At 41.3% G+C, this 12577-nt stretch overlaps 1 protein-coding gene across 4 annotated transcripts in view; it reads right to left on the bottom strand.

The window, feature by feature from the left end:
- The window catches only part of LOC137607232 (cytoplasmic dynein 1 intermediate chain 1), a 40075-nt gene extending 28380 nt beyond the window's left edge, over window positions 1–11695 (bottom strand). For 2 of the 4 annotated variants that reach the window (XM_068332842.1, XM_068332845.1), the window contains exons 1-7: window positions 11476–11695; window positions 10384–10517; window positions 10018–10132; window positions 9171–9258; window positions 8348–8389; window positions 6922–6981; window positions 6528–6643 (exon numbers count right to left, since the gene is read on the bottom strand). In XM_068332842.1, coding sequence (XP_068188943.1) covers window positions 6528–6643; window positions 6922–6981; window positions 8348–8389; window positions 9171–9258; window positions 10018–10132; window positions 10384–10503 — 541 coding nt within the window. In that variant the 5' untranslated portion in view covers window positions 10504–10517; window positions 11476–11695. The remainder of the gene's footprint in view (window positions 1–6527; window positions 6644–6921; window positions 6982–8347; window positions 8390–9170; window positions 9259–10017; window positions 10133–10383; window positions 10518–11475) is intronic. The other 2 variants (XM_068332844.1, XM_068332843.1) reach the window with 2 other exon arrangements.
- Between the last annotated feature and the right edge of the window lie 882 nt (window positions 11696–12577).

The raw sequence follows: 12577 nt of genomic DNA, 5'->3' as shown, positions 1-12577 counted from the left end.
GCAACAAGAAATAAAAAGGAGATGAAGTAAAGGCCTGTTGAATGTCATAACCAGGTTGTTAAAGTAAAAGGAGACAAACTTTCGAACAATTCACATTCAGGATTTATCTGGTTAATCGATTAAAATTTAAAAAAAAAATCAAAAAAAATCAAAGAAGGTATGAAACATGTGACATGCATGACCAACAAAGGGTTAAAACATCAAACTGAAGCAGCTGAAGTGAAGCAGGGCTATTAGCTGCAGGCTAGCCGTGGCAGTGAACCGCTACCCTCTAAAATGAAAATCCCCCCGAGAGGCGAAGGGATCTCGGAGTGCAAAGGAGAGACCACCCAGGCAAACGATCACGACCCGCTGTTGTTTTACATGTGTATAAAAAAAAGAAGAAAAAAAAAAATGTACCAAGGAGGGGGGGATGGGTGGGGCACACATGTCAAAAAGTCAACTTCAAGTAAGAGTTGAAAAGAGAAAAAGGGGTCACATGAAACTGTATTCCTCCACTTTTCAGGCACTCATCAGATGGCAAATATTATTTTGGATGATGGCCATTTCGTACGAGACAGAGAGAGAGAGAGAAGGAGAGAGACAGGGGGAGAGAGATGACGAAGGCGCTCATGTACCTTATTATATGGTGGTCATGGGGGGAAAATTGCAATCATCTGTGACTCACTTGGAATAGCTTATACGCTGTGAAACACATTATTTTTCTCTAATATCGAGATTCTTTTCTGGGGTTTTTTTTTTTTTTTTTTTTTGACTGCTGTGGCCATTTTGACGGAAACCACTTGGGACCCAACATCAACTCTGGCGGTGAAACAGAAGTGAGGGCTGCGCCCTTTTTTTTGAGGGTGATGATGATAAAAGCCAAATCCAGAGTTGGGTTTCTTTTCTTTTTTTACGATGAGAGAAAGCGAGATGCACCAGCGGGTTGTTTCTGTCTGCAAGGAAAAGATGAGGGATCAGAAGTACAAGTTCACAGTACTCGGTTACTCGGTTTGAATGTTATCTCCAGAAGCTGCTACCTCAAATGCAAAAGAAGTCAAAGAAGTCATTGAATATAAAAAGACCATTTTAAAATGTGTTTTAACTGGAAAGAAAAAAAATAAAGACACAGTACATTCTGTTCAGAGTTCCCTGGGTAGGCTCACTGTGGTTATTCCTTATGTGTCTAGAATTTTGCCTTTACAAAACACACACACACACACACACGCACACACATGCACACTCACACACACACACACACACACACACACACACACACACACACACACAAACCTCTGGTCTGCAGTCTGTTGTAGCCGCCTGGCTGGAACAACAACAATGTATGAGACAAGCACTTCCATATGTGGCTGCGCGCACACATGCAGACACATAGAGAACCATATAACTACCTAGCCACTCACAACACACACTCATGCGACCGCATTCCACCCTCCAGGGTCTAGAGCAGTGCACCACGAGCTCCTCCGTCACGTCGGCTTCATGCAGACCGGGAGAGCGTCGCGTTTGCTGTTTTTATTTGAACGCATCGGTGATCCAGTGGGTTGTAGAACACATCAGTCACAGATGAGGGGTAAACCTATTGAGGAAATTGAATTTACAACCACCTCATGAGCTGCTTTGTGGTCATGAGCTGATGATGGTGATTTAAAAAAAAAAAAAATCAGCTGGAATGGATTAGAATAAAATAGAATCAAACATTAGCTTATATACATGCTTTTAAGCGACACTTGCCATCAAGCCGTTTCACTTGATTCTTAAATAAACCCAAATTCCACGCTCATTGTCCGTAACAGTATCTGACATCACACAGACTCTTTTGATAATCAAACTTGAATACATCAAACTCAAATTTCCCGACTGTTAAATGCTGCTTAAACACAACAATTTACACGAGAATTAATTCCCTAATAAAGTAGAATCAACACAACATTAAACGGGGATATTTTCCTCATGTCTGTATATTATTTGAGCAGATTTTTTTTAATCCTGTAAATGATTCCACTCCATGCTGAAATCCCCCAGTGCTATAAACCATTACACTGGTGAAGTAATGGGCTTCAGACACAGATCCCATTAGATGCCAATTTAAAATTGTGAATAAATCCTATAAGACATTTTAGTCTTAGTCTGACCTCTTCAACTATAGTTCATATATTTAGATGTTTGCAGAAAAATAAACTGAAGAAACTGCTGTAATTGGACCGCTGTGGTGCCAGTAGTCGGGAACACTTCATAAATTTGTGTGTTGGTTTCTTTACTGCTCCATTACGGGTCTACGCGGCGCTCAGGTGACCTACTGTATGTGAACGTGTGTCAGTGTAGGTTCTGAACCGGTGTATGAAACGCTCCCATGTATGTTAGCGTGTGCAGGCGTGTTTATATTTATGAACTTCAAAACTCCTGCGCAGATGTGTGTGAACGCATCTACAAAAAAATTTGTCTTTTCAGATTAGTGCTTGGAAATGGGGTTTCACTTGCAATTAGAGGCCATTACCAGTCAACCGCATGTCAAAAGAAGCCTCTTACTGCAATAAAAATACTTAAAGAGTGAGTTACTGACCTGCGGTAGACTCAGACTGTACAGACCCTGAATACTAATGAGCCAGAAAATACATTAAAACATACATGGTCGACCTTTGGACCCAAAGAAATGGGATTTTTCCAAAGATGTAACATCAAACACACATTCTATACGTGCACAAGAACATGTATAGAATGTTTTCAATCTCCTTCACTTCCCTGCTCGTGGTGATATCTCAAATAACACACACACACACGCACGCAGTAATAAGCATCTTCAGATTGGGATCAATGTGGAATAAAACAGTGGGTTTTCTGAGCGCTAACATTCAAGATGTTTGTAGCCAAAGGTGATTGGTCGGCTCAGAGGGGGGAGACAGAAAGAGCACGGGGAGAAAAAGTGAAAATATGCTAAATCTCACCCCGTCCTCCCATGTGTGAAGTATTTAAAATTCGGCTTTGCAAAATGATGCCAGACTTTTTTAAAAAGAAAAAAGAAAGCAAAAAAAAGGGGTGTCATGAAAGAAGTTTGACGTTGATAACTTCATTTTGACGTTGATAACTTCATTTTTACGCAGAATGTAAGGATAAAATAGGTGATTTCCATTCATTGCAGGGAAATGTTTGGTGTAACCCATTTCTGGATGTTCACAGTAACATTTTAGTCATACCCAAAGACTGAGCTCCAAACCAGTAGAAAAACTTCAACTCAAAACATATTTGAAGCTCAGATGGTTTAAAATCAGGACAGTCAAACTGTGTGGATATGGATTACGTAACTGTTGTTTTGAAAGTAAATGTTTTTTTTAAGTGCGGCAGTTTTTCAAATAAAAATAATGAATAATTCTACTTCACAGATTTCTCAAATTTGCATGATTTGTTAATGTAACATGACGGCAACACGAACAGCTAAACAGTCCCCAAAAACTTGTTTTGGAGAAGAATAATGATTGTATATCTAAAGCTCTATGCTGTTAACTTTTACTCTATATGGGGTTGGATTAGGTGGTATGGAATGGCTTTTTCAGAGGTACAGTGAAAAGCAACAAAAGGGTGTGAATGAATTTTAAATCATGTTACAAGTGAAAAACACAGGACGGCGTTCCAGAACAAGTCAACATGCTCGGGCTCAAGTTGGAGACATGAACACCAGTTACCCAACACACACTTTGTTTGACCTCAGTAAGGGTAGGTTACTATCACACACCACATTAGACCTTAATTTATTTCCCTGCTATGTCGTCCGTCCCTCACCACAAACATGTCCATTCATGGCCGTGAGGACGGCAGTAAATAACTGGAGCCAACCGTGACTGGAGATAATCCGATTGCTCGATACAATGGACACTCAGGACAGACAGATCAGTGAAAAGCCAATGGGAAAAGGAGCACACATAGACCGTCTACACATCACGATTATAGGAAGGTAATTGGTCACGGAAATGAAAAACCATATCATTAATTGGTTTAAATGAGAGTCACACACGCCAACTCCATGGGAGCTCAGAAACACAAACTCCGCTGGAGAATGTGCGCACACAAAACGAGATCGGCCTAACCCGTCACTTCAATTCGATAAAGATATATTCAGTGGCGAACACACACCCCTGTAAGGCGTTCTCACGTCATGCACACACACACAAACACACACACACACACACACATGGCCGACATGAGACACGGAGAGGTCAGAGGTTCACAAGGACAGGGAACTGTGACGGAATCCTCACAAGCGATGACTACGTTCATCTGTTCTTTCACACACACTTGGTCAATATCAATTTTAATGGAAAACCAATACTTTGATTAGATTTGATTAGATTAGATTAAATAAATCCATGCCCTGATAATATTTTAGAACCCTTAAAAAAAGCATTCTCATATGCAGATACAGTACTGAAGTTACCCAGATTCAATCTTTTTATTCAATCTTTTTTTTTTCTAATGAAGTTTGGACTGCATTCTGTTAATGTTGATGTTTTTGTAATGAAGCTGTTGGTGCTGCTGCTGCATATGTGAAATACGCAAAAAGGAGAAAGATTCTTGTGCTGCGTTACCGTGATTTTAGTCTGTTATCTGAGACAACTTCTGACTCAATTGGGATTTAAAAAAAATTACATTTTCATGTTCAAACAACCTTAAAACTATTACATTTGTGTCACATTCAGAAAATAAACCTTTAGCCATTCCATCCTGGCGGCATTCCAGAAGCTCTACATGTTATAAAATGACGTGGAGGTAATAATTCCATCAGGGCAAACACAGAGGGATGAACAGGAAGTTAGAAAAGGAGAAAAAGAAAATGAAACTGTACGAGAGAAAGAGAGACAGAAAGCATCCAAACGTAACAATGTTCGGTTCAGCGAGCGTTCTGTTAACACAGCTCCACCGTGGCCCATGTGAAGTCAGTCCTCATTTGGAAACACTAAACATCTGCATGTGAAAACACAACCGGGAGCTTCAGGGCGAACTCAGCGGACTAAATTATTATGTACACAACCTTTTAGCTGCGCCAGGAAAGTGAGATGAGTGTTGAATGCATGTTGGGTTCAGTAATCAACAAAAGGAACTGGCCTGAACAAACATGCGTCCAGAAGTGCAGGCAGGTGCTACCATCAGCCATCAGCCGTCCTCTCCACACACACATGCTTTGTGTCTCCAAAGGAGGGGTCTCCTAAGGCCAGGGTCACCTCCCTGCAGACCACCACGGCTATGTTCTGGCCCCCAGATGTTCTCCCTCCCTCTCCCTTTCTCAGACACACACACACACACACACACACACACACACACACACACACACACACACACACACACGCACAGACACACACACATCAATTGTAGACTCTTGAAAATTCATGTTGGAAGCTGATAAAACAGATTTAGGTAGAAAATACGTAACGTTTCTGCTCTGGAAATGACCCGACCTTTATTCATTTGCTAGAGTTTTCAACTCACATGACTTCATGTGTTTCCAACAGTGTTCAAAGCAGACAGAGAAAACCTCCATGTTACTCAAAGAATCAGAACATTTCATTGAATGCTGATCCAACCAGATGATTGCTCTGGAAGGAAGGAAGGAAGTCAAAACTTAAAAACAACAAATAAATCCATTTATCAATTTTCAGTGGCAATGCTTTAACATTTTCTATAAGAACAACAATTCCCATGATCCCACGCCACCTCACAATGTCATCAAGCTGCTGCTATTTCTTTTTTAACTGGCTGCACTCCAGACAGAAATGTAAGGAGTCCATCCTTTGCATATAAATGATGCAGGCGTCTGCAATGAACTGGCAACTTGTCCGGGGTGTACCCCACCTCTCACTCATAGTCAGTTGGGCTCCATAGTAAACAGTAATAAGCGTATCATTCATTAAATCCTGCATCTCTGAACATGTCTCCAGACCTAACAGCACACACACAACTGTTTACAACTGTTCTTTGTTTGTTTGTTTGTGTGTGAATTTAACATTCAGGTTTACGCTGACACTGTAAGAAAAATATATTCAGATTCAGATCTGAAAGGCACATAGAAGTATGTCGTATGGATGCTGTGTCGGACAGATGTGTGTGTACATGGTGGTGGCTGGTGGAAGGAGGCAGCGGAATACACACCAGACCAACTATTATAATGACAGGAAGCAGGAAGTAAAGCCCCTACATGGTCACATGGCCGCCAGCTGTCTTGGCAACGGAAAGAAGGATGATAGAGGAAATGATAAGGAGCATGTATATAGCACACACACACACACACACACACACACACACACACACACACACACACACACACACACACACACACACACACACACACACACACACACACACACACACACACACACACACACACACACACACACACACACACTCTCATACACCAAACCAACTCATGCTGCATTTAGCCAGTGCTGCTCCATGGACAACAACCGCACCTCGTGACAAATTTTTTTAAAACTTTTAAAAATGTGTTCTCTCCCGTTCGAACACGTATGACCAGAAACGCTCACCTTCAGACAGGTGGGCGGTTAGCGGCGTCTGTGTCTCCTTGCAGTAAGACACCACCTCTTTGGGAAGGAAGTCCACTTGTGTAATTTTAGAGGCCCCCAGCCTCTGCATCCTGCGGCTGGGCAACAGAGACGACAGGTTCCAATTAGCACACACGCGCACACACACACACACACACACACACACACACACACACTGGTATCCTTACAGTATAATCAGTTTAGGTTTATTTCAATGTTTAAATCAGCAAATAGAAAATCTGCAGTTGAAAATTTGCCTTTTTGAGGGGGGGGGCTTTAAATAAATTATTAAATTAAAATAATAAATATCATGCATGTTCAAGTAAGGTTGTGAATATGATGAACTATGATGAAGAAGGAGTGAACAAAGACTCACCCGAGCTCAGAATCAACCTGCAGCTGAAGCACAGAGGGGTCTGTGTCCCACTGCAGCGTCCTGGAGTCACCAACAGGGGGAGCAAGAGCAGTCATGCAGGTTTGCATACTGACATAATATGCACAAAAACGCCATCAAAAGTGTATGTGCACAAACACACACACACACACACACACACACACACACACACACACACACACACACACACACACACACACACACACACACACACACACACACACACACACTCACTCACCGACAGACCACTTATCAAGAGAACAGCTTAACACAGATTTCCATCAAATTTCATGCAGCTACCTTTAACGGATAGATGTTTAGATAAGTGGGTCGAGCGTGGGAGGGCTACACATAAGGGAGACATCATATTTAATCATACCTCAATGCACTCTATATAATGTGTTTAATATTGATTTGAAAATCCCATTTATTGTGACAGAATTCTTGGTGTAATTTAAAAATAGACAGAAAACATTTCATTGTCGTGTAGATGTCAGAATCATTTGTTTTCAGAGCTTGATTTTTTTTTTTTGCAGGAAAGCTCAATTTAATCTTAATTCAAAATTTGGATTTTATTTGTTATCTTTTAAAGCATCCAACTTCAAAAACATGTTTGGGTTTTTTTGGGGTTTTTTTTTTTTCCTTGTGTTGTGCCTGATGATAAATGAAAAACCACGAGCGATGCATCAGCACCACGTACAGGATATTACTTTTGTGCATGCGGCGCGTTCGGGTATTGACAGCGTTGGAAAATCAAATCAATGCAAAGATTTAGCTTTGCGACTTACATGACCAGGCCATGCATGATCGATGAGTTTAAAACAAAAAAAAAACCACACACACAAGAGGAAATACCTGCGTTTGTTCTGTGCATTTGCTTGGCTCTTCTTAGGATCGTAAGGCATGACAGTGAACTCTAATAACGTGTTAAAACAATGGAGTTGTGCTGCAACTTGGTTAAAATCTATCATCCGTGGAAATGATACCTTTTTTCTGCGGTTTTCGGCCCATTAACCCCGCACCAGATGAGACTGGCAGGACATTTCTTTATCCTGACAAACCGTCTGTTTTTATGGTTACGACAATGACACTTGACACAGCAGACTGTCAGCTCGGTAAAGGCTGAAACGACTTCTGCGGCTCAACTCATGTGAGTGGAAAATGTTAGGAGCAGGTGTGGAAAGAGAGACGGTAGGGACGTCAGACAGGAAGTAACCAGGGAAAAGCAGAAGGACGCAGGAAAAAGGGAAGCACAGCGCTGTTTCTGTCTTTTGAATCGTGAAGGGAACACACTGCTGAAACCGATGGCAACACTGTCTGTGCTCACACGGTGGTGGGGAAGGTGGTGGTGTGTGTGTTTGGGGTGGAGGAAAGGAAGGGTCCTGAATTTGACGTGAATAATGCTTACCTTGAGCTCTGTGCTCGGGGCTTGTATTTAGAGAAAGCTGACCTACGAAGGGACACACACACACGCACACACACACACACACACACACACACACATACACAGCCACAAATGGAAAAGCTCAAAATGGCATGCCAATCATCTAGAGTGAATTTGGGGGGGAAACAAATGTCGCATTCCAGGCACAAACTCACCAATTTGTAAAATCCAATTGGTATAAGCTAAAAAGAACTAGAGTTTTGTATATGTGCGTGTGTGTTTTTATTGTTAAAAACTGAACTTAAGTGCACTCCTACACATTTTCATCCCCAATTCCACCCCTGGCCATACCAGAACAACACATCACTGATGACCCCTGTGGCATCACTCACACACCGACCTCCACACTCAACTGCCATTAAACAGGAAACACAAAGCGCTTGATGACCACTCTCTTCTCATCTGCAGGTTCGATTTATGTGCACAACTTAAAGATAAATAGCCGCTCCACAAGCTGGCGTGTTAAGGACATAATAATCATGTATGTTAATGTTGCAGCCGAAGGAACATGTATGACAGATGAGCTCATAAGCGCTGTGAGTACTTCCCAATAGTGACAGATACCACATTTAAATCTAAGACGCCACAACCTTGTCATTAATGGCATCCTTACCTATACCTGTTGCACAATTCACAAGACAAGAGACAGAAATGATGTCAAAAGAATCCAGAAAGCAACTTCTTAACATTTTTATGCTGAAAAGCAACACACAGAAGACGGAAAGTAAAACAAAATTGTGCAAAATATTCTAGAATCAAGAAACCACGTAGTTTGTTTTTGATCTACCTGCTCGCTGCTCCTCCATCAGTTGAATCCTGGCTCCCCGTCTCACTGGGTGTGCTCACTGATTTGGAGGGGGACACAGGGGTCGGGACTAAACAACGAAGACAACAAGAGTCTGATATAAAAAGCTGCAAAGATTGAGCTGCTTACAAAATGGGATGAAAGGCAGGTAGTAAAATATATGATGAAGAGAGAGACAAAGAAGGATGAAGTATCACCAGGTATTTGTGTTTAGCACTGTAAATTAATTCATCTAATGGCAGAGATAGCGGTGACCCATTTTTGAGAAAATGAGGATGTTGTTACAAGTTCATGCCACGAGGGGGCAGTAATTTGAAATGCTTGCCGAAAAAGGCACACAAAAAAAAATCACTTATCTTTGAGACACAAAAGTTAAGGAATTAAATGTTTTAGACAGGAAATTCATATGAGTTAATAAGACAACATGATCTCTACAAAATTTTGTTTTAGAGTAGAAAATACCAAAAACCTTGGAATAACTGAGGATAAAAGTTCAGTGTTACTGAAAAAACCTTGTAATACAGAAGGAGTAATAATGTTAACCAACTACCAGACATATCACATCGCATATATCACACCATAATAACACATTCTGGTTATTTCCTAATAAGTGACATGAAATTTGTTCACATTTCCTGTGGGTTGCTGTCTGCAGAACACAATTTCACCATTTGAGAGTTCCTGAAAGAAGTGATTCTCAAAACTTTTCAAATTGAACCCCTAAACTTAGACCACAGCCACATTACTTGATAAGATTTTACCCCAGGTCGTCTGAAAACCATCGCTTCAGAGGATTTCAACTACTTAGGACTAAAACGCTCTGGTGTACCTAGGGGAGGCTCCGGGGAGATGCCGATGCTCTGCAGCAGGGCTTCGGTCTCCCTGCGCTTACGGTCCAGGTCGGAGTCCTCCGGGGTTATCTCTCTCTTTTGCTGGCTCTCCGACTGTTCGGGATGCACACACAACCCTCAGCTTACACATAACAAGATCGAGGATACGTTATGGCATGCATTCACATTTTGATCAAAGATTCCAACACCAACCTTCTGCCCACACATTGATGCTTGTACGCACACATCGATACATACGAGCTCAGCCTTAAATGTGTCATGGCCTGACGAAAAGCGATCAAACACACATACAATACACACTGGAGCACGATACAGTATGAGTGTCTCTGTGTGAATTTACTCACTTTTTTCCTTACCTCTTTCTTCTTCCTTTCCTCCTCCTTTCGCTTCTTCTCCTCCCTGATTTGGGCGAGGCGCTGCTTCTTTCGCTCCAGCTCTGCTTTTAGGTCACTTTTGTCCGACATGGCGTCTGACTGGCCTCATAGGGAGGAAGCAAATTAATATATCTCATAAAAAATGCTCTGGTTTCATTGTTGCTTCCTTGATACAGTCACAAAAAGCTCTTGTAGTCAGCTTTCAGGGAAGCTTTAATCTGCAAAACGACTGCAGGCCATCTCTCTTCATATCTTGACTCGACATGTTGCCTCATTGATTTGGGTCCAATCGGACACGCCGGTGCTACATCATGAGTTGACCTGGACCCATTGATTTAGATAATTTAGCAAAATGCAATACCTGATAAAGCAAAACAACCCAAGTGGCAAAGGATATTCTCAAAGTGGGATAACTGATCAATATATGGGCCAAATTTAGATCGATCTGACTCTTATTCTGATTGCTTCATACTCTATGAATGCTATATTTCCCGTGTTTGGGTCTGTGGGGAACAAAAGGGGATATCAAATAACTCATGTCTGACATGAGGAAAATCAGACTAGCTGTAATCTTATAACTCAGATCTTATTTTAAGCTTACTGACTTACTTATCTCCTGATCTGAGATATTAAAGGAGTACTTTCTATTTCTAGAAGCCTGAAACATGTCAGCTGATTTCCTCGGCATCAACGCGTCACACATCCCTCAGACGGCGAAACGACGCTGGACCACCGGGGGTCTGGAACACGCCTGTCTCATCCACAAGCTGGGCGAACAGCAAAGCTGCGTGTGCCATCTACTTTACATCCCATAGTTTTAACATTAACGAGCTGCAAACAAAATATAAATCCTGTCACGTAGATGGCATCAGTTCATCTTTCTGCTCATGGCACTACCTGAGGTCAGTAGGGCATTGGTGCATTAGCAGCTAGCTGATCACTATTTGTAGTTAAAATCACTGCCAATCAAGGCCTGGGCGGAACGTTATGGACAATTTTTGCTGAAAAAAAAAAAAAGAGAGAGAATATTTTAACAAAAAAATAAACTGTCATTGCTCGTACCTCGTCCACTCGCGATGGTAATGATGTGTCACCCGGCAAAGATGCTGTCTCACTGCTGCACAAAAAACAACAACAGTCGAGGCCTCTCGGATGAAACCGAACAGGTCGTTGGAATCTTTCCGTGGGGTTACTGGTGGACGTGACTGGAGGAGAACATGTTTAAGGTCCGTGACCCCAAATAATAGTCAGAACAGGTGCACAACACGCCGATGCATCCTAGGTGGAGTAGGATGATGCTGAGAGAAAATCCCACCTCCTCTGACACGCGCCGTCACGATCACGTGGCTGCTACAACGCCGCCATCTAGTGGCCGCTTGAAGAAACGCTGCACGACCGCGTGTAGCGGTCTTACATTAATTAATAATTAATATCTATTACTATATTTTTTCAATAGTAATAAATTTAAATGAATGATTTTCAAAAATGTGTCAACTTCCTCTGCAGAAGGAAAATTTAATTTTGTAGGTGATTTCAATTTTAAAAAAATAATAAAACTGTAGTGATTTAACCAGGTGTTTTGTTGTCATTAATGCATAATGACTGTTCTACCCTGGATGACTTACTTTCTTTAAAGTTTTACAGACAGACAGACAGACAGACAGACGGATAGATAGATAGATAGATAGATAGATAGATAGATAGATAGATAGATAGATAGATAGATAGATAGATAGATAGATAGATAGATAGATAGATAGATAGATAGATAGATAGATAGATAGATAGATAAGTTGTTATAGGTATTAAATGTTTAACTGTAATCCACATGTTGTATACGTTTTAGTTCCTGCAACAAGAGCAGGAACACCCGAAACACACAAATACATATATCATATTGTTTTTAATGCTGCAAATTTAATTTAGATTAAAAGTTCACAGGGAAAATACTCTAGTGCTGGTTGTTATTTTGCATGTAACACATGTTACACGATAAAATGTCGGTAAAGAAAGTACTTTAATCAGATGAAGTTACATTACTCGGTTACGTTCCACCGCTAGTTGTAGTCATTCAACCTTTTCAAACTACAGTTCGACGTCACGCTGACTGCTGGCGAGCTCTTGTCTGTGATTGGTTGATTTCAACGTGATCCCTCCCCCACCT

Source organism: Antennarius striatus, chromosome 14 (assembly GCF_040054535.1).
Source record: "Antennarius striatus isolate MH-2024 chromosome 14, ASM4005453v1, whole genome shotgun sequence".
Lineage (NCBI taxonomy): Eukaryota > Metazoa > Chordata > Actinopteri > Lophiiformes > Antennariidae > Antennarius > Antennarius striatus.
The sequence above is the reverse complement of the archived record's forward strand: the minus strand, read 5'-3'. Positions and strand labels throughout refer to the sequence as shown.